Raw genomic sequence first — 23,123 nt, 5'->3', positions numbered from 1 at the left:
CCCGCCTGACAGCAGCAGGATGTATTCGTCACCAGTAACCCTGGCTGAGGTAGTCCCCCTTTCTCTGGTCTTGTTGTCTTGCCTGGTACCCACCCGGCTCCCCTCAGTGCTTCACGGTAGGATAATGTAGGAGAGATGTCCCTCCAGCCCCAGCAGCAACAGGATGAGGAAGTGGATAGTCTGAGAAGGTGCACAGAGACTGCTTCAGTGAAATAAGGGACCAGCGAGGGGTCGGTTCTTTCTGAGAGCATGGTCCTCTGCTTGGTTCCTGGAGGGGCGTTGGCATGAGTCTCAGAAAAAAGAGAATTGAGTTTCTGCCTTCTAGAAATTATATTCCATCACATTCTAAAGGGAATGATGAGACAAGTACATGCAGCAGTTGGGAATAATTAAAAGAAGCATATAGGGGACTTCCCTGGTGGTCCAGTGGTTAAGACTTTGCTCTCTTAGTACAGGGGGTTGGAGGTCCATCTGTGGTCAGAAAACTAGATTCTGCATGCTGCAACTAAGATTCTACATGCCATACCTAAGACCCAGTGGTCAGAAACTAAGACCTGGTGCAGCAAAAGAAAAAAATCTTTAAAAATCTTTAAGAAAATAGTATATAGTGTTAAATTATATGGTACTGGTTTTGGGTGCTGAAGGAATACTTCATGAAAAAGGAAAGCAGTGAAGACTAGTTGATTAATGACAGCATTAGGGATCAGGTGGAAATTGAGCTAAGCCATAAAGATGTATAGGATTTCTTCCTGTTCTCTGGATGGCACAACACGTGAAGAGAGATCCGGCTTTGGAACACCTCTCCATCCTTCACTTGCTGTGGGCAGCTGACTTAACCTCTCTGTGTCTGTTTCAGCACAGGTGTAATAGGGAAAATAATTATGCCTACTTTATAGGGTTGGTTTAAGGATTAACTAAGGTAATGGCATGGAGAAGGCAATGGCACCCCACTCCAGTACTCTTGCCTGGAAAATCCCATGGATGGAGGAGCCTGGTGGGCTGCAGTCCATGAGATCGCTAAGGGTCAGACACGGCTGAGCGACTTGACTTTCACTTTTCACTTTCATGCATTGGAGAAGGAAATGGCAACCCACTCCAGTGTTCTTGCCTGGAGAATCCCAGGGACAGGGGAGCCTGGTGGGCTGCCGTCTACAGGGTCGCACAGAGTCGGACACTACTGAAGCGACTTAGCAGCAGCAGCAGCAGCAAGGTGATGGCAAGCTCTTTACATACATCATGTAAAGAGCATAACTCCACTACAGGCTTGTACCTTGGAGACATTTCGGATTTGGTTCCAGACCACCACAGTGAAGTATCACAATAAAGCAAGTCACATGAATTTTTTGGGTTCCCAGTGCATATAAAACACAGGCTACACTGTGTTGTAGCCTGTTGAGTGTAGTCTATTATGTCCACAAAACAACGTACATACCTTAATTAAAAATACTTTCTTGCTAAAAAATGCTAACCCTTATCTGAAGCTTCAGTGGGTCATAATCTTGTTGCTGGTGGAGGGTCTTGCCTCAGTGTTTATGGCTGCTGACTGATCAGGGTGGCTGTACCATTTCTTAAAATAAGACACAGATGTTTACAGGATTGATTGACTTTTTTTTTGACAAATGATTTCTCTGTAGCATGCAGTGCTGTTTGATAGTTTTTTACCCACAGTAGAATGAAATTGGAGTCAGTCCTCTCAAACCCTGCAGCTGCCTTATCAACTAAGTTTTATGTAATATTCTACCTATGTTGTTTCAACAGTCTTCACCAGAAGTAGATTCCATTTCAAGAAACCACTTTGTTTGCTCATCCATTAAGAAGCAATTCCTCATTTGTTAAAGTTTTATTATGAGGCAGCAGCAATTCAGTCATGTCTCCAGGCTCTACTTCTAATTCATGTTATTTCTTCTCTTTCCATCACATCTGCAGAGACTTCCTCCACTGAAGTCTTGAACCCTTCAAAGTCATCCATGAGGGTCAGAACCAACTTCTAAATTCCTGTTAATATTGATATTTTGAACATCACTAGTGTTCTTAATGGCATCGAGAATGTTGAATCCTCTCCAGAAGTTTTTTAATTGGCCTTGTGCAGGTTCATCAGATACATCACTGTGGGAGCTATAGTCTTAAGAAGTGTATTTCTTAAATAATTTTAAGATTTGAAAGGCAAAGTTGCTCCGTGCTCCATGGGGCACAGAATGGATGTCGTGTGAGCAGTTGTGAAAGCAATAAGAAACTCATTGTACTTCTCCACCAGAGCTCTTGGGAGGTCACACGTATTGTCAGTGAGCAGTAATATTTTGAAAGGAATCTTTCTGAGCAGTAGGTCTCAACAGTGAGCTTAAAATAATCAGTAAACCATGTTGTAAACAGAGGTGCTGTCATCCAGGCTTGCCTGGTACCCATCCGGGTAAATTTAGCATGACTCTTAAGGTCCCTAGGATTTTTGGAATGGTAAATGAACACTGGCTTCAACTTGAAGTCATCCACTTCATTAGTCCCTAAAAGAGTCTGTCCTTTGAAGCTTTGAGATCATGCATTGACTTTTCTTCTCTAGCTATGGAAGTCCTAGGTAGCAGCTTCTTCTACTATAAAGCTGTTTCATCTACACTGGAAATCTGCTGTTTAGTGGAGTGACCTGCCTTAAAGATCTTAGCTAGATCTTCTGGAAAACTTGCTATAGCTGCTACATTAGCACTTGCTGCTTTACCTTGCACTTTTATGTTATGGAGATGGCTTCTTTCCCTAAACCTCTTGAAACAACTTCTTCTAGCTTCACACTTTTCTTCTGCAGCTTCCTCACCTCTCTCAGCCTTCATAGAATTGAAGAGTTAGGGCCTTGCTCTGGAGAAGGCAATGGCACCCCACTCCAGTACTCTTGCTTGGAAAATCCCATGGACGGAGGAGCCTGGTGGGCTGTAGTCCACGGGATTGCTAAGAGTCAGACACGACTGAGAGACTTCCCTTTCACTTTTCACTTTCATGCATTGGAGAAGGAAATGGCAACCCACTCCAGTGTTCTTGCCTGGAGAATCCCAGGGACAGCGGAGCCTGGTGGGCTGCCGTCTATGGGGTCGCACAGAGTCGGACACTACTGAAGCGACTTAGCAGCAGCAGCAGCAGCAGGGCCTTGCTCTGGATTAGGCTTTGGCTTAAGGGAATGTTGTGGCTGGTTTGATTTTTCTACCTGGACCACTCAAACTTTCTTCATATCATCAATAAGCCTGTTTGCTTTCTTATCATTCGTGTGTTCATTGGGGTAACACTTTTAATTTCCTTCAAGAGTTTTTCCTTTGTATTCGCCATTTGAACAACTGATGCAAGAGGCCTGGCTTTTGGCCTGTCTTGGCTTTTGACATGCCTTCCTCACTAAGCTTAATCATTTCTAGCTTTTGATTTAAAGTGAGAGAGTTTCATCTGAATACCTAGAGGCCATGCTGCTGCTGCTGCTAAGTCGCTTCAGTCATGTCCGACTCTGTGCAACCCCATAGACAGGAGCCCACGAGGCTCCCCTGTCCCTGGGATTCTCCAGGCAAGAACACTGGAGTGGGCTGCCATTTCTTTCTCCAATGCATGAAAGTGAAAAGTGAGAGTGAAGTCGCTCAGACGTGTCTGACTTGTAGCAATTCCACGGACTGCAGCCTACCAGGCTCCTCCATCCATGGGATTTTCTAGGCAAGAGTACTGGAGTGGGGTGCCATTGCCTTCTTGACTAGAGGCCATAGTAGGGTTAATAAATGGCCGAATTTCAATATTGTGTCTCAAGGAATAGGGAGGCCTGAGGAGAGGGAGAGAGATGGGGGAACAGCTAGCTGGTGGAGCTGTCAGAACACACACAACATTTACCAATTAAGTTCGCCATCTTTTGTGGGCATGGTTCATGGTTCCCTAAAACAATTACAACAGTAAGAACAAATGTCACTGATCACAGATCACCATAATAAGCATAATAATAATGAAAAAGTTTGAAATATTGCAAGAATTATCAAATGCGACACAGAGACATGAAGTGAACAAATGCTGTTGGAAAAATGCCACCAGTAGACTTTCTCAATGCAGAGTTGTCACAAATCTTCAATTTTGTTTAAAAAATACAGTATCCATGAAACACAATAAGGCGAAGTACAATGAAACGAGCTAAGTCTGTATATAATAAGTGATCAATAACGGTTAGCTATCATTATTATTTAATCAACCATTTGATTTAGTCACTCAGTCATGTCCAACTCTTTGTGACACATGGTCTGTAGCCCACCAGGCTCCTCTGTCCATGGAATTCTCCAGGCAAGAATACTAGAGTGGGTTGCCATTCCCTTCTCCAGGGGATCTTCCCTACCCAGGGATCGAACCTGGGTCTCTCATATTACCGGCAGATTCTTTACTGTTTCAGCCATGAGAGAAGCCCATGTATTTATACAGTAAAGACGTATTGCATGGTTATTATGTGTCAGGGCCTGCCAGGCTTTCCAATAGAGTTCTCAATACTTTGAACTCAGAGTCCCGTGGTTTCCACATACATATGAGACCCTTAATCATAATACTGGTAACGATAGCTGTAATGTCCTGCGTGCCTATTTATTTATGTGTCAGGCACTCTGGTGGGTGCCTTATCACTGTATTGCCATTAATCTTTATCCTCGTTTTATAGAAGCAGGAATAATGATGCAGAGTTTATGAAACTTAACAAGCGTTGCATGGAAAATGTCAAGCCTGGAATTTAGATTGCCTGTTTTTGTTTTTGTTTTTTTCTATTCTCACTGACTCTTGTTAATGTCACCCTAGCCCATTATGTCCCAGATTGAACTTGGCTTCCTCAAATGGGTTTGTCTTTCAACTTCTCAGTTAGGGGTACTGCTATTCTACTTATTATCCATATCTGAAAGACAAGAGATGTCTTCCTTCTGTGTCAAGCCCCTATATCTGATTAATCACTAGGATTTGAGTTCAGTGCATCTTTTTCTTCTCTTCCTCTGCCTGGCCAGACCTCTCTTGACTTGTATTTGTTAGTTTTCAGCATTTGTTCTACCGCACCCCCAACGACAGGGGGGTTTATACGATACGCTTTCATGGAATTCACCAGATTTTGATAAAAGATCGTTAAGTTTTCCAAGAAGTAAAACCACAGTAGTTTGTTACTGCTGCATCTGTGTTTGTCAGCAGTAGACGCTTGGAATGGGCTCACAGCAGTGGTGTAGATAAGTAAGCTGCTATGAATATAACCTTTCTCTCTTACCTAGGAAAACATGTTTGGAGGAAACTATGCTCCACTCTGTTTTAAAAAGTAAAGCTTTCCCTTTTAGCAAACAGTGCTGGGAAAATTGGATATTCACATGCATAAGACTGCACTGGACCCCTATCTCATATGAATACAGAAATTAACTAAGAATGGATTAACGACCTAAATATGAGAGCTGAAACCATAACACTCTTAGAAGAAAACATAGGGGCAAATCTTCATGAACTTGGATCTGGCAGTTCTTTGGTATTACATCAAAAGTAGAAACAACAAAAGGAAAAATAGGTGAAGTTGACTTCATCTAAATTAAAAACTTTTGTACATCAAAGACCATTATCAAGAAAGTAAAATGCCTATAGAGAGGGAAAAATATTTGCAAATCATGTGTTTGATAAGGGTCTAGAATCCAGGATATATAAAGAACTTATAACTCAGCGAAAGAATGACAGACATTTCTCCATAGGAGACGTACAAATGGCCAACGAGCATGAGAAAAGGTGTTCAGTGTCATTAGTCATTAGGGAAATGCAAATCAAAACCACAGTGAGATACCACTTTACATCTAGTAGGATGACTATAATAAGAAATAGGAAAAGGAAAATAGCAAGTATGGTGAGGATACAGAGAAATTAGAACCCTCATACATTGCTAATGGGAATGTAGAATGGTTCAGCTGCTGTGGAAAATAATGTGGTGCTTCCTCAGAAAGTCCAACAGAGAATTACCATATATCCTAATAATTCCACTCCTAGGTATACACCCCCCAAAATGGAAAACAGGCACTCAAACAAGTATATGTGCACATATATTTATAGCAGCAGATTCACAATAATCAATAGATGGAAACAGCCCAAATGTCTATCAGTGGACAAAAGGAGAAACAAATTATGGTATATACATATGATGGAATACTGTTCAGTCACAAAAAAGGATTAAAGTACTGGTGTGAGCTACAATGTGGGTGAACCTTGGAAACATTAGAAAGCAATTTAGTGGTTGCCAGAAGCTAGGAAGAGGGGAGAACGGGGATGATGTGTGATGATAATGTTCACTTGCTAAGTTGTGTCCAACTCTTTGTGGCCTCATGGACTGCAGCACACCAGGCTTCCCTGTCCTTCACCATCTCCTGGAGCTTGCTCAAACTCATGACCATTAAGTCAGTGATGCCATCCAACCATCTCATCCTCTGCTGCTCCCTTCTCCTCCTGCCCTCAATTTTTCCCAGCCTCAGGGTCTTTTCCAATGAGTTGACTCCTCATATCAGGTGGCCAAAGTACTGGAGCTTCAGCTTCAGCATCAGTCCTTCCAGTGAATATTCAGGGTTGATTTCCTCTAAGATTGACTGGTTTGATCTCCTTGCTGTCCAAGGGACTCTCAAGAGTCTTCTTCAGCACCACAGTTCAAAAGCATCACTTCTTCGGCACTCAGCCTTCTTTATGGTCCAACTCTTTACATCCATACATGACTACCGGAAAAACCATAGCTTGGACCATACAGACTTTGTTGGCATAGTGGTGTCACTTTTTAATACACTGTCTGGGTTTGTCATATCTTTTCTTTCAAGGAGCAAGCATCTTTTAATTTCACAGCTACAGTCACCATCTGCAGTGATTTTGGAGCCCAAGAAAATAAAGTGTGTCACTGTTTCCACTTTTTCTCCATCTATTTGCCATGAAGTAATGGGACCAGATGCCGTGATCTTAGTTTTTGAATGCTGAGTTTCAAGCCAGTTTTTTCACTCTCCTCTTTCACCCTCATCAAGAGGCTCTTTAGTGCCTCTTTGCTTTCTGCCATAACGGTTGTGTCATCTGCATATCTGAGGTTCTTGATATTTCTCCTAGCAATCTTGATTCCAGCTTGTGCTTCATCCAGCCTGGCATTTCACATGATGTACTCTGCATATAATAGCTGTTTAATGGATATGGGGTTTCCTTTTGGGGGTGATGAAAATGTTTTGGTACTAGACAGAGGTGGTGGTTGTATAGCATTGCAAGCGTACTAAATGCTGCTGGATTGTTCAATTCAAAATGGTTAATTTTCTGTTATGTGGATTTCATCTCAGTTTTAAAAAACTACCAAAAAACGGCTTTCACAAATTTTGTTGCTTTGATTGTTAATAGTAATACATATTTGGTAGATACCAGTATTTCAGGATACTATTCTTGAGAACCATTGACTGCAACCATCTGCTAGAATTACTGACTACCAGGATTATAACCTCTCTCCTTTGCTGTGGGCAGGACCCCTAGGCCAGAGATTTCTAACTTCCATGCCTTCAGGGGCCCAACTTGTTAGAACAGATGCTTGAGGTCATCTGGGTGTAAGGCCGCAGAGAGTCATGGAGATTAGGTGGAGCTGGGCTGGACGGGCACTGTCTAAAGGCATTCCAGTTTACACAAACTGCCCTGGGCTGCCTCTTGCCTGTTTGCATCTTTTGACTATCCCTCTTAAGCCATCCAGAGACTAATATATTTAGAAAATCACCTTCAGTAGGCCATCCCATTTCTAAAAGTCAGTCTCCTGTCATAGCATCTAAACTTCTCTGCCTTCCTGTTCCAGCATAGGCTCTGAGAAAGCTCAGCTGGACTCATGAAGCACTGTGAAACCATAACGCTCCTCCCACTGCACCCCGTCCCAGCCACCTGTCCAATCCTGTCACCCCATTGGATCTGTAAGGGGAAGGGCTCTCCCAGAGTCTTCGATTTACAGGTGGCTCAGAGAAATGCTCGGTGACCAGTTACTGCCACTGGGGCGGGCATGGTGGCTTCTCTGGTGCCGCTTCCCCAGCAGTCTGAGTGCTTATTAGTCTGTTATCTCTCTACCCGCAGAGAAGGGGAGAGAGGCACAGAAGAATCTGGGAAGATTTTTGTGATTAGATGAGATAGAGACTGTTTGTTTTAATCTCCCAAGCATTTCAAGGCTGGGACCCATTCAGGATGCTGGAAGCTTGGAGTGGGGCGGGGGTGTGTCAGGGGTCAGGGGAGCAGGGGAGAGGGTATGGAGGAAAGAAACTTAGTCCATTAGATCCAGGGAGTGGCTGGAGCTGTTTTCTTTTGTGCTTCTATCCCTATAGCTGCTTGTCATCCCTCTTTGGGGCTTCCCTGGTAGCTCAGTGGTAAGGAATGCACCTGCCAAGCGGGAGACGTGGGTTTGATCCCTGGGTCAGGAAGATCCCCTGGAGAAAAAATGGCAACCCACTCCAGCATTCTTGCCTGGGAAATTACATGGACAGAGGAACCTGGTGGGCTACGGTCCATGGGGTTGCAGAGAGTTGGACAAGATTTGGCAACTAGACAACAACAGTCTCTCTTTACTGCTGATTTTCTGGGACGCACACAGAACATAGAAAACTTTGATGCACATCTTTCATTGTGTAACAATTTAGTGGACGTGTGCTGGGCACGGTTTAGGGGGCAGGAAAAAAAAGTACAGTTGTATGACTTGAGGGATTGACATAGAAAACTTTGACCCACATCCTTTCATTGTGTAACAATTTAGTGGACGTGTGCTGGGCACGGTTTAGGGGGCAGGAAAAGAAAAGTACAGTTGTATGACTTGAGGGATTGACTTCAGCTAAAACCCACCCTCTTCTTCTGCTCTTCGCATTTAGACTTGAACGCCAGAGAGAATCTTCCCTCCTTCTCTGAAATCCTGTGCACAGAGCTCTGAACTCTAGGTGGTTCAGCATCTGGGCCTCAGAGGGGTGCTAACCCAGGGGCCCTGGGAACTGTTCCAGCTGTGGAAATGGAGGCTCGGCTTCCTCACATCCCAGGAGCTCAAATTTAGGGGAAAATCTCTGCCCAAAAGATATGCTTTCATAAGACTTTAAATAAAGTCACTTGCAGAGGCTCAGGGAAACTGTTCAGACACTGTCTGAAAACCTTAGAAGTCCAAAAAGCACCTCCACTCTTGATGGTGAAAGCCCAGGAGTGCCCTGGAAGAGACAGGAAGCCCGGGGAGCTTCTCCTCAGGAGAGTCAGCTGTGACCCCCTGCTCTTCTGTCCTGGGGTGTGAGGGGGCCCTACGGTGTCACGGTAACAGAGGAGGCTCTTGAGTCAGGCTGCCGGGGTTTCACTCCTGTCCTTATTAGTTGAGTGACCTTGGAAAATTTATTTAGTGGCACTGCAGTTTCCTCATCTTTAGAGTAGCCATGGCGATAGTATCTACCTCATAAGGTTGTTGTGAGGGTTGAAGATCATGCCTGCAATATACCTGGCACTAGAATGGATGCATCCGAGGTGTTTAAGGATGGTGGCTCCACCATCCACCCATGGTAGCCGCACGACGGAGCCTGCAGGAGGGGCCCAGAGGAAGGCAGGAGGGCTGTGTATTGCGTGGTTTCCTGTCATTAATGCAGACTCTCTGGTCTCTTCTATATTCCTTGCCTTGTCCAGTACTGATCCTCCAGAAGGTGGAGAATGGAGACCTGAGCAACAAGGTTCTGAAGATCACTGATTTCGGCCTGGCTCGGGAATGGCACCGAACCACCAAGATGAGCGCGGCCGGGACGTATGCCTGGATGGCCCCTGAAGTCATTCGTGCCTCCATGTTTTCCAAAGGCAGCGACGTGTGGAGGTAAGGTCCAGAGGTGAACAGTCAGCCTTCCCCACGTGTATTTTCACTGCACAGATGCCTCGGAGAATTGGTGCAGAATCCCAGGCACCCCCAAGAAGGTCTGGGTGACCTCTTTAGAGCAATTTATACTAAATTCCACACTGCTCAATGACAATTTCTAATGCCTCATCAACCAGAAGTCCCTCCAGTGCTGTGGCTGGTACCAGTTCTATGTAGGCTCCTTTGTGTTGGTGACTGATCCCTCAGAAAGACCAGGAGATTCTAGGGCAGTGTGTACTGACCTACAGGATGGTGGGGGACCCAGTCACTCCTGGAGACCTTCCCCACGGTCACCCTGGCTTCCTTAGCATCAGTGGCTGTTACTGATGCACTTGTTCTCACTGTAAGCTCTTCAGCTGATGAGTATTGTTTGCGCTGTCTCTTTTTTCCGGGTGGGCTGGAAATTATCCTTTCCAGTTATCCAGTTAAGCTTTTAGTTAAGGATCTGTCTTGTCCATTGAGCATTGATAAAGAAATGGGAAGATGGGTCTCAAGCATGTGCCCAGAACTGCAGAGTCAAAGATTAGACCAACCATCCCTCTAGTTAATGTCAGCCCAAAAGGTCACAAAGACACAGAGCTAAAAATCTTGTTCCCACTAATGGGAGGATGAGCATCTGCAGAGTCTAAGCATCATTATGGCTGTGAGACAGTAGCATCACCTTGGTATACAAAAGAAAAGACTTTAGATCATCTTTAGATCTGTAAGTCCTTTAAAGGACTTATAGATCATCATTATATTTTGTCTATGAAGTTGTTGCTTCTCACTGTGTTGTAAAGTGAGCTTGTATGTGTGTGTATTTTAAATAACAGCTTTTTTTTTAATACAAATTTATTTATTTTAACTGGAGGTTAATTACTTTACAATATTGTATTGGTTTTGCCATACATCAACATGAATCTGCCACAGGTATACACGTGTTCCCCATCCTGAACCCCCCTCCCTCCACCCCTCTGGGTTGTCCTAGTGCTCCAGCCCCAAGCATCCAGTATCATGCATCGAATTTGGACTGGCGATTTGTTTCCTATATGATATACATGTTTCAATGCCATTCTCCCAAATTTTATTGAGATATTATTCACATACCATAAGGTGTATCTTTTAAAATATATTTAAGTCAATTGTTTTTTTGGGTGAATTTACATTGTTTTACACTAATCATCATTATTACTAGTTTCCGAAAGCTGCTTTAACAAATTACCAAAAACCTGATGGCTTAAAACAGTAGAAATTTTTAGTCTAGAGGCCAGAAGTCTGAAATTGGTGTCAGTCGAATCGTACTCTCTCCAGAGACTATAGGGCAGATTCTGTTCCAAATAAGGATTCTAGGTATTAGGACTTGGATGTACCTTTTCAGGGCCACCATTCAACCCATGACAAGCAGAATATTTTTCATCACTCAAAAAAGCCCTCAATACCTATTAGCAGTCATTCCGCACTATCTCCCATCCCTACCCTTACTCTCTGGAAACCACTAATTCACTTTCTGTTTCGATGGATTTGCCTGTTTTGGACATTTCGTATAAATGGAATCACATGGTAAGGGGTCTTCTGTGTCTGACTTCCTTCATTTGCATGTTTTCAGGATTCATATATGTTGTAGCATGTGTCAGAACTTCGTTTTTTTAATGGTTGAATAATATCCCATTGTATGGATATACCACAATTCGTTTATTCCTTCATTAGTTGGACTTTTTGGTGGTTTCACTTTTTGTCTAATGTAAATAATGCTGCTACAGACATTTGTGTGAACATATGTTTTCAGTTCTCTTGGGTACATGCCTAAGAGAGAAATTGTCTGAGTCGTATGGTAATTCTTTATTTAACTTTTTTGGGAAGTGCCAAACAATTTTTTTGTTTACCATGGCTTACCGTTAGCAACACACGAGTGTTCCAATTTCTCTATATCATCTCGACACTGGTTCTTTTTTTATTGCAGCCATTTTAGTGGATGTAAAGTGGTATCTCATTGTGGTTTTAATTTGTATTCCCTAATTAATGATCTTGAGCATCTTTTCATGTGCTTATTGGTCATTTGTATATCTTCTCTGAATAAATGTGTTCAAATCCTTTACCAGTTTTAAAATTGAGGTATATTGAGTCCTTCCATTTTTATGTTGAAAGAGTTCTTTATATATTCTACATACAAGAACCTTATCGGGTACATGGTTTGCAAATATTTTCTCCCATTCTGTGCATTTTCTTTTCACTTTCTTGATGTTATCCTTTGAAACACAAGCATTTTTAAAGTTTGGTGTCCAGTTTATCAGCTGCTTTTCGATTGGTTGTGCTTTTCGGTGTCCTGTCCAAGAAACCAAGTCATAAAGTTTTATACCTTTGTTTTCTTCTAAGAGTTTTATAATTTTAGCTCTTAACGTATAGGTCTTTGTTCCATTTTGACTTAACTTCTGTATGTGGTGTGAGGTGGGGGTATAATTTCATTATTTTTCTTGTGGCTATCTAGTTGTCCCAGCACCACTTGTTGACAGGACTGTTTTTTTCTTATTAAATTGTCTTGACATCCGTGTCGAAAAGCAGTTCACCACAATGTAAGAGTTCATTTCTGGACTCTCACTTCTACTCCATTGATCTATGTGTCTACCATTATGCCAATGTCACCTGGTTTTTAAGTACTATAGCTTTGTAGTAAGTTTTGAAATTAGGAAGTGTGAGTCTTCCAATTTTCTTCTTTTTCAAGATTATTTTGGCTATTTGGATCTCTTCAATTTCCACATGAATTTTAGGATCTTTCTGTCCATTTCTGAAAAGTAGGCAGCTAGAATTTTGTAAGGATTGTGTTAAATCTTTAGACCACCTTGGGGAGTATTGCCTTCTAAGTAATACTAAGTCTTCCAATCCATGAATATGGGATATCTTTCTATTTATTTAGACCTTCTTTAATTTCTTTCAATGATGCTTTACAGCTTCTGAATATTGAATCTTATTTCCATGCACATTAATTACAGGGTGAAGTAGCTATTGTGAAGAAAATATTTGACCAGATCTCATTAGGTTAAGCTATATCCTGATATTCAACTGTTTTTGACCTACAAAAACAGCAATTTCATACACTTCAACTTAACACTTTCATTGCTTGACTGTTGGCTAATTAGATTAGTTGACGTATTAAGCTAATTGGCTGTTACAAAGAGACCTACCAATGAAAGAAATGTGTTTCTTTTTCAAGGAGTAGTCCAGCCTGTCCAAACTGGTGGGACAGCTGTGCCCCTTGAGATTGTTTAGGAACTCAGATTCTTTCAGGATCCCTCAGCATGTTGTTCTCATCCGAACAGTTACATCTGAGTGACAGTTACTTCTGCAGAAGTATTGTATTTATAGCCCACAGAAAAGGAGAAAGAGAGCTTATCCAGGGGAAGCAGCTTGTCTTTAATTTGAAGATGACTCCAAAAGTAGGTATTCTTATTTCCACTTTACAGATGAGATAACTGAGGCTTAGATGATTGAACTCAGTTGCCTGGGTTCACCCAGGTGGTAGAGGTAAAGCTGTGATTTGAACTAGGTATGTGTCTCTTGAAAATCTGTGCTTGCAGCCACTTCACCATCTGTGTACTCTTAATCCTGCACTTTGGGCCCCCTCTTCCAGGGGGATTGGCCCATGGCCCATGATGCCTGAGACCTAGTAGGATGTCCCAAGAGGGCCAAAGCATGTCTAGGAACTCAAGACAAAGCTGGTTTCCAAACTCACTTATAATGCATTACTCCTTCAAGAAATGTTTATTTAAAAATTACTTACTCTGTGTTATGACCAAGCAAGTGTGCTCACTTCCTGCTGCATAATGGAAAGACCTAACACCAAGACTTTTGCAGAGAGAAAAAGTTTTTATTGTAGGGCAGCCAAGCAGGAAGCAGTGCTCAGATCTGTCTCCCTAATCAATTGATCCAATACTTTGGCCACCTGAGGTGAAGAGGCACGTCATTGGAAAAGACCTTGATGCTATAGGAAAGATGGAGGGCAGGAGGAAAAGGGGATGACAGAAGATGTGATGGTTGGATGGCATCACCAACTCAATGGACATCAATCTGAGCAAACTCCAGGAGACGGTAAAGGACAGGGAAGCCTGGTGTACTGCAGTCCATGGGGTCACAAAGAGTAGGACAGGACTTAGTGACTAAACAACAACAAATCAATCAGCTGTTGGGTGAGATATTTATGTGGAAGTAGGGAATAAGAGGGGAAGGGACTGGGAAATGATTGGTGGAAAGTGGTTTTGAGTTTCTGGAGTTCTCTGCACAGTCTTGACTGCTCTTCATGCCTGTGCAAATTCAGGGGGCTTCCCTACATTACGTGAGGTGGATTTTCAGCTTGTAATGTGTGAAGTTCATTATCTAAGTTCACTACTGGTTGTCCTAGTCCCTCAATATGCCTTGAAGGAGGCTCTCAGCAGGTTGTTTTCTGTATCTGTGGTTTCCCTGGTTTTCTGCAAAACAAGCTTGATATCCTCCAGGTATCATTTTATTCCTATCTCGTTTCTACCTTATGGGCCTTGAGTACGAGAGGTAATGGTATGGTTTCAGTGTCAGATGCTGGGCTGAGCCTGAGTCCAGCCACCTTCCCTTGTGCTCTCCTACCTTGCCTTCACTCTGCTGAACTCATCCAGGGCCTTGGGCCTCTGCAGTTGCCAGGTGCCCAGGGCCAGCAGAGTGTGTCTCACTGTTCTTCAAGGATAGTTCTCTGGACCTCTTCCAGGCTGTGATGGGGCGTAGGATGAGAATGGCCCAGACTCCCTCAAGAAGACATTCTTACCCTCTGATGGTGCTGTGCAGGGAGGGCAGTGGTGATAGTCGGAGGGCATCCTCCCATGGTGACTCCTTGCCTGTGGTGTGTAGGATGAGGTGGGGGCATTTTGTTAATTATTTTAAGTTTTTTAAATGACAGAAGGAAAACATGTTCACTGCAGAAAAAAAAATTAGAAAATATGGATAAACAAAAGAGAAAAAGAAAGAAAAGAAGAAAATCACCCACAGTGCACTTCTAAAGATAATCTATGATGACATTTTGGTGTATTTATTCCTGTTCTCATGATCACCCACCCGTCCCTTAAAATGGGATCATTTCTGTTTTGTGAGCTAACTTTTTGAATGTAATGCAGCATGAACATATTGCCATTTTTTTTTGTATTTATCCTTTTTTACATGAATGCTCATGCTTTTTGTAAAAAAATGGTTTTGTGTATTTTTTATGATTCTTGCTCTTTGGTTTTTTCTAATATTTATTTTTAAGTAACTTATTTATTTGGCTGTGCCAGGTCTTAGTTGTCATACATGGGATCTTTGGTTTGGGGCATGTGGGATCTATGTGGAATCTTTAGTTGCAGCATGCGGGATCTAGTTCCCTAGCCAGGGATTGAACCTGGGTCGCCTGCATTTGGAGCACGGAGTCTTAGCCACTGGACCACCAGGGAAGTCCCCATATTGCCATGTTAATAAGTATTTATTATGTCAATAAATATATTAATGTGTATATTTGTAAATAAATTAGTAAATATGTTGTCATTTTGAATGAGGGTCTGGTTAACAATAAGAAGAGCAATTGTATGCTACCTCCCAGTTTGCAAACTGCATTCACGTATGGTAGCTCAGTTGTCTTTGCCAAGATTATTGAACGGTCAGTGTGGTTCCTGCAACGTGGGGTCCCAGCTGATGACCAAGTGCAGGAGCCCATTCAAGGGAACACCGTCTCCTTTTAGAGAGTGGACCCCTGAGCTGACAGTCTTAAAGTCCATGCAGGTTAATAAGAAAAACAGCCCTGGCCCAGGACAGGTGCAGAATTGCTGACCTTCGGTTCGGAAGGTGTTCACTCTCAGCCTTTCCTTCACCCCTTCCCCACATCCAGCATTACCAGTGGAAAGGATTACTGCACCTCTGAAGGTGGTTAATGATTGACACAGGGTGCATTCCCGAGGGTTTGAGGTTGGGCTCTGAGGACTCTTGGGAAATTACTGGCAGCCCTGTGAGAGCTGGCAGTTCTCTCAGCGGAAGGGATGCTGAAGCAGAGTTCTAGCTAGCTGGTACCGGGAGGCCACTTGTAAATGGTCTTGAACAGACTTCTTGACCTTCCCTTATCCCTGGGAGGGCAAGAAAATAGGCTAAACCCAAGGTAAATCATGTGTACCTCTCCCCAGGGGCTCAGATCCACTTAATGGGTGTTTCTCCAGTCCCCCTTTTGGACTCTAGTCCTGCCAAAGGAATACCAAACCTTCATTTATATCACCCACTTTCTGTTATAAAAATACAGAGGAACATTGGCAGAGGAACACTTTGGTTAATTCATCCCCAGAAGGGCTCCTTCCCTGAATGCTAGTGCCCCTCCAGACGCTTTCTCATTTCAGGCCCTTTCCGTGAAGAAGCACGCAGCATTTTCCAGCAATAGGTGGCAGTTTCAGGATGCAGGGTAGTTATTGTTATTTGTTCCTTGCAACTCTTCTGTGAGGTGTTGGGATTGCCAGTTCTGTTACACGGTTGAGGAAACAGGTTTGGAGAGGTGAACTTGCTTTCTCAAGGTCACACGGCTGTAAGTGGTAAAGCAGGCATTTGACTTAAGTCTAAGTCTTTCTTGAGCAGCACTTCTCCCACTTTTCCTCGTTGTGGAGCCCTTCAGATGGAGTGGAAAGCCCATGAACAAAGGACCAAGACAGGTGAGAGCAGAGCTGCCCTTGTGGAAGCTGGAGGGGAGGGTCCGTGGCTCCTCCCGCTTCCAGGTGGCCTGAGACATCACCCTGGAGTAGAACTCAGTGTAAAAACCAGAGCAGGCGGGACTCGAGGACACAGACAGGATACGTTTGGATCTTTGGATACGTTTGGATCTTTGAAAACACCCTGTTTTTCCAGGTTGTTAGGGTTGGGATATCGATTGTCTTTGGCTATATGGAAGAAAGGGGTTTGGGGAACATTGAGTTTTCATTCCTCAGGCTAGGAGTAGGCAGTAGTGCCAGGAACACACACGGGAATGACTCTAGCATGGAATCTAGGTAGCAGTGCCTAGAACTTGTAGGGGTCCCTGGGTGGGTGCTGCCCAGCGTGGCTGCTGTCTGGATAAGTCACCTGAGAGGTTTGGCCAGAAGTGCCCTGGTGCAGTTCCTGATGATATTTGGGGCTGACTCTGCAGCACCTGGTGCAGCCTGCGGGACAGTCTGGCTGTGCCCTCGCTCCTACATCCACGCATCAGCTCATTCACTATGTGAGGGTGTAGGCGTACCGGAGCCTGGGCAAGGCCCTGAGAATGCAAAGGTTACGAACAAGTTGTCCCTGCCCTTTAGAAGACCACAGGCTGGTAAACAAACAACTGAAGGGCTGAGTAACACGTCGGGGTGTCAGGGAAGGCTTCCTGAAGCGTCCAATTGTTCCCATCAGTCTCAGACTAAAATCCAACTTCCTGTCAGGACAAGACAAGACCTGTAACTACCAGTCTACTAGGCTATTTTTTCCCCCCTGTCAAAACACATGAAAAAAATGTATAGTATCTGGAGGGCTCACTGGGAGAAAGCCATTGTCCAAGGAGACTGGCCAGTCCACTCTGAGGGTCCCTCTGTAGAGACCCCTGGGATGCCCTGGCACAGAAGTTGCTTTCCTTTGGAGCCATGCCAGGCCACTTGGAGCCCTTTGACGGCAAGTCCACACCCTTTTTTATGCTGATCCCTGACCTTTCTACCTCCCTTAGCAAAGTTTTGCTCAGGGTTTAGCTGCCCCCTGACTCTGTCCTGGTCTGATGTAGGTGACCTTCCTTTGCGCCCTCATAGTATTTCTGTTGTGACGTCTCTCTCTGTATTCTAAGCAGTGTTTTTTTTCTGTTCCTTTCTCTGATTTCTTTGTGGATAAGATCTGTGTATTTTTATCCTATATCCTAGTGCTTGGCATTGAGTTTGATGTATAGTAGATGTTTAAAATGAATGAATAAATGGTGGTGCATTTGAATCAGATCTTGAAAGATAATTAGCAGAGTTTATCAAGCAGAAAAATGGTAGAAGGGCAGTCTAGGGAGAAAGAATTGAGAATTGGTCGAGGTCCACTATGACTTACTCTATATACGCCCTTAATAGATGTGGCTAAAACTTAACTTTTCTCATCTGAAAAATGATCATATTTATCTTGCAGGTTTGTTGTAGGGATTCAAGATGACACTTGTAAATGTCTTAGCATGCTGTATGTACAAGGTACCATGGTCAAATAGTTACTGGGTTTATTATTCTTTTTAAAATTAATATTTCTTCTTGTTGGTCGATGAGTATTACCGATGAGTATTACTGAAAAATTGAGGTTTGTGTTGCAAATATAAGGAAAGACCCTCTTCAACTGCTCATGGCCTTGTGGTTTCTGTTCCTGAGTTATTCCTGGAAGGATTAAACACTACATGAGTTTGCCTGGTTGTGATTGTGAATTCATAGGATAATTATTCCACTAAACTCTATATTCCTGGTTCTCTAACTCCAAGGACAAATGAAAAGAAATTCTTCATGTGCACTTAGAAGGTAGGGAGGGAACTTGAAGCCTGCCCCGCTCCACCACTGCAGTCTGCCCTTGTGAAACTTGCCCCTTTGAATTAGGCAGAGTTCACTGTTATGGATGCACTCGCGCTGGTCACGGGCAAGAATCTACTCAGCCTAATGGGCACTGAAAGAAATCTTTCGCAGGAACAAAATCTGTTTATTTCTGGTGGTCATCTCTCTGCTTTTCTAAAGCTAAACAAACAATGTATCTGCTGCCATATAATCCAGCAGTCCCACTTCTGGGCATCAGATCAGATCAGATCAGATCAGTCGCTCAGTCGCGTCCGACTCTTTGCGACCCCATGAATCGCAGCACGCCAGGCCTCCCTGTCCATCACCAACTCCCAGAGTTCACTGAGACTCACGTCCATTGAGTCGGTGATGCCACCCAGCCATCTCATCCTCTATCGTCCCCTTCTCCTCCTGCCCCCAATCCCTCCCAGCATCAGAGTCTTTTCCAATGAGTCAACTCTTCGCATGAGGTGACTTTCCTTCCAAAGAAATCATTCCTTCCAAAGAACACCCAGGGCTGATCTCCTTCAGAATGGATTGGTTGGATCTCCTTGCAGTCCAAGGGACTCTCAAGAGTCTTCTTGAACACCACAGTTCAAAAGCATGAATTCTTCGGCGCTCAGCCTTCTTCACAGTCCACCTCTCACATCCATACATGACCACAGGAAAGACCATAGCCTTGACTAGATGAACCTTTGTTGGCAAAGTAATGTCTCTGCTTTTGAATAGGCTTCTGGGCATATACCCAGACAAAACTGTAATTTGAAAAGATACATGCACCCCTATGTTCTAAGCAGCACTGTTTACAATAGCCATGGAAACAACCCACATGCCCATCAAGAGATGACTGGTTTAAGAAGATGTGTGTGGTATACGCATTCAGTGGACTATTACCTGGCCATTAAAAGGAATGAAGTAGTGCCATCTGCAGCAACATGGATGGACCTGGAGATTATCACACGCAGTGAAGTAAGTCAGAGAGAGAAAGACAAATACTATGTATGTCACTTATACGTGGAGTCTAAAATATGACACAAATGAACATATCTACGAAATGAAAACAGACTCGCAGATGTAGAAAACAGATTTGTAGTTGCCAAAGGGGAGGCGAGTTTTGGATTAGCGTTGCAAGCCATTGTATATAGGATGGATAAACAACAAGGTCGTACTCTATGGGCTTTCCAGGTGGCTCAGTATTATAGAATCGGCCTGCCAGTGCAAGAGACATGGGTTCGATCCCTGGGTTGGGAAGATTCCCCTGGAGAGGAAATGGCAACCCACTCCAGTATTCTTGCCTGGAAAATCCCATGGACAGAGGAGCCTGGTGGGCTGCAGTCCATGAGGTCAAGTTGGACATGACCTGGTAACTGAGCACACACAGGCACGGTATAGCACAGGAAAACATATTCAATATCCTGTGATAAACCATAGTGGAAACCAAATGAAAAAGTATACATGTGGGGGGTGTGTGTGTGTATATTATTAAAAAGCAAATACTTTGCCAACAAAGGTCCGTCTAGTCAGAGCTATGGTTTTTCCAGTGGTCATGTATGGATGTGAGAGTTGGACTATAAAGAAAGCTGAGCGCCGAAGAATTGATGCTTTTGAACTGTGGTGTTGGAGAAGACTCTTGAGAGTTCCTTGGACTGCAAGGAGATCCAACCAGTCCATCCTAAAGGAGATCAGCCCTTGGTGTTCACTGGAAGGACTGATGTTGAAGCTGAAACTCCAATCCTTTGGCCACCTGATGGGAAGAGGTGACTCATTTGAAAAGACCCTGATGCTGGGAAAGATTGAGGGCAGGCAGAGAAGGGGACGACAGAGGATGAGACGGTTGGATGGCATCACCGACTCAATGGAGATGAGTTTGAGTAAACTCCAGGGGTTGGTGATGGACAGGGAGGCCTGTCGTGCTGCAGTCCATGGGGTCACAAAGAGCTGGACATGACTGAGCGACTGAATGGAACTGAATCACTTTGCTATACAGTAGGAATTAAATACAACATTGTAAATCAACTATACTTACATACAATTTAAAAGAAAATAATATATCTGGTGATTAAAGCTAAAGTTTTCTTAAAGCAGAAAAAAATATATTCCTGGGAGCCTTCCTCTTCATCCAGTTTATTACATTCACAATAGCAACCACAGAATAGCTGTGGCCCTTGAGCAATGATTTAAACAATAGAGCATTCATTTCATGATAGCCTTGTCCAACTGCTCATGTCCTTCGCACTTCACAGATGAGGAATTTGAAGAATAAGACTTTGAAACCGAGTATGATTGACTCCAGAGTTTTTGCTTATAGCCAGTAGGGCTTTTTGCTTATAGCCAGTAGGGCTTGGCCTCCCTTTTATATTACGGCAGTATGTCTGTTCTGTTAGTCTCCCTACATGTTAGAGAAGATGTGGGATGCTCGTCAAAGCCTCATTAGCTATTTCAATGAAGTTACAGCTGTGGTTCATTGTGTGACTTCTGTCTTCTTCCTCTCCCTAGCTATGGGGTGCTGCTTTGGGAGCTCCTGACTGGTGAGGTGCCCTTCCGGGGAATCGATGGCTTAGCAGTTGCTTATGGAGTGGCCATGAACAAGCTTGCCCTTCCCATTCCTTCTACATGCCCGGAACCTTTTGCCAAACTCATGGAAGGTGAGTGACCCCTGGCTGGAACAAAACTGGAGACTGTTTGACCTTTCTGTCAGCACTGGGTAGACTGTGGCCAGTTCTGCATGACCAGTAACTGGAAGAGGAGGTGAAGTAGGAGTCACTCCAGGAGGAATCCTAAAGATGGTTACAAGAGTTAGCTCAAGATGATATCAGCACCCTGCTGCACTGGAGTCACCCCCGTCCCTTCTGTCCATCTAGTGACCGTAGAGCTTAACTTAGAAACTAAAGGCTGTTATGCAGTGCTTCGGTATATTAGTTAATGCAAAATAAGAATAGTAGCTTTTATTTCAAGACCTCAGTGTCTTATGTGTAGAAATGAAGAAGATCTAAGAAGAGAAAAATTCTAAAAGTCATCTAGTTAGGCCCTATGATTTTTATCACTGAGAAACCCTAAGCTGAGAAAGGTTAAATGGATAGGTAGCCCCCCCATTAGTTAGGGACTGAGCTGAGAGAAGATAGAATTCACTTTTTCTGGGCCCCCTGCTTGTGCTTTTCATCTCATCAGCACATCAAGGAGGGGGACGGTAGCTCATTTATTTATGGGAAATTGAGGCCCAAAGTGTAACTACCCATTGTCACGCCTGGAATCATGTATTATGCTAACTTGATAAACTGTGGTTGTTGTACTTTACGCAAGAAAACTCTTTGGACTTGCCTTTCTTCTGCTAAATGAGTAGAACAGAGTGGGTGCAGAGTTGCTGTGTTGTGTTTCCAGTTTCACTCCTGATGACTGTAATGCTGGGCAGCTTGCTTTACCTCCTGAGCCCTGTTGGGAGTTCCCTCAATGCCAGTTTCTCTGTTTCTGGAAGAAGAAATAAGAGGTGGTTTTCTGTCAGATGTCACGTGACATCCTAAGTCTTCCGTCTGCCTCTGTCCATTCATGCTTCCTGACTCGTGTGCTCCATGCAGATTGCTGGAATCCCGACCCCCATTCACGCCCATCTTTCACGAGTATCCTGGACCAGCTAACTACCATAGAGGAGTCTGGTTTCTTTGAAATGCCCAAGGACTCCTTCCACTGCCTGCAGGATGACTGGAAACACGAGATTCAGGAGATGTTTGACCAACTCAGGGCCAAAGAAAAGGTAAGAAAGAGAAGCAGAAGGCATGTGTTGACTCAGTGGACCTTCTCCACTGGAGCCTCTGAGCAAGACTGTGATGCGGCCACCTTCCTGCTTGGTTTGTGATATCGAAGCAGCTTTTTCCTTCCTGGCTTTATGTGGAGCGTTCTCCAGGACTCAGGTGTGACCTCACACGATAAGAGAGTTTTTCTCTCTTTTGGGGATGTGGTAGGAATAAATGGACGAGGGCATGGCAACCCGCTCCAGTATTCTTGCCTGGAGAATCCCATGGACAGAGGAGCCTGGTGGGTTACAGTCCACAGGGTCACAAAGAGTTGGACATGACTGAAGCAACTGACCGAGCATGCACTCACAGGAATAAGTAAGGGAAGTCATGAGCCCAAAGCTGTCCTTGCAGAGTATCTACTTCACTGTCCAAACTGGAGGAGGAGCACCACTGGGCAAGTACCAACAGGATGTCTCAGTCTGGCGGCTGGACAGATTACGAGAAGGTTCTAGAAAGGTGTCTTGGTTCTGCAATGGACTCGTCAAAGGGGGTTAACAGGATATAGGGATACTTGAACGCTGAGAACAGTTATCAGAGCATCCTGCCAGTGTCTTTGGGGATCAGGATCAGAAACAGCACATGGGCTAAAAATACCACGAGTCTCAAATTATTTGTCATGTTTCATGTTTTTATGGAAAGGGCTCAAAGGCTGAACCAACTGAGGAGTTCAGAGACTCATAGCCCATTAGAGATCTGCCTTTTTGTTTTGGTGACCGTTCTCTGAATGGCCCCGTTTTATGCCGTAGTGTCTAGCTAACAGTCAGGGTCCACACGGAGGAAGCTAATCCAAATCAAAGCAGTTATGTTGCTTGTTCCTCAGGACCTGCAGCTCAGGGCACGAGGGATGTCCAAGGTAGACTTGGTTAATTTCTTCTTTCCCGTCTCACTCCCCACTGTGGAAATTCGGAAAGCAATATAATAGTAGTGTCTAAAATTGTCTTTATGGCTTCCCAGTTCTTTCACTTGCAA

General features: G+C 43.9%; 1 protein-coding gene and 1 non-coding gene across 5 annotated transcripts in view; one reads left to right on the top strand and one right to left on the bottom strand.

The window, feature by feature from the left end:
• Positions 1-23,123, top strand: part of MAP3K9 (mitogen-activated protein kinase kinase kinase 9) — an 86,713-nt gene that overhangs the window by 38,741 nt on the left and 24,849 nt on the right. For all 4 annotated transcript variants that reach the window (XM_070797786.1, XM_070797787.1, XM_070797785.1 and 1 more), the window contains exons 3-5: positions 9,628-9,808; positions 20,860-21,008; positions 21,936-22,111. In XM_070797786.1, coding sequence (XP_070653887.1) covers positions 9,628-9,808; positions 20,860-21,008; positions 21,936-22,111 — 506 coding nt within the window. The remainder of the gene's footprint in view (positions 1-9,627; positions 9,809-20,859; positions 21,009-21,935; positions 22,112-23,123) is intronic.
• On the bottom strand, positions 15,198-15,270 carry TRNAW-CCA (transfer RNA tryptophan (anticodon CCA)). Its single transcript has one exon. It is a non-coding gene; the product is annotated as a tRNA-Trp (tRNA).

Source organism: Bos indicus, chromosome 10 (genome assembly GCF_029378745.1).
Source record: "Bos indicus isolate NIAB-ARS_2022 breed Sahiwal x Tharparkar chromosome 10, NIAB-ARS_B.indTharparkar_mat_pri_1.0, whole genome shotgun sequence".
Taxonomy (NCBI): Eukaryota; Metazoa; Chordata; class Mammalia; order Artiodactyla; family Bovidae; genus Bos; species Bos indicus.
This window is presented reverse-complemented; position numbering and strand designations above follow the sequence as displayed.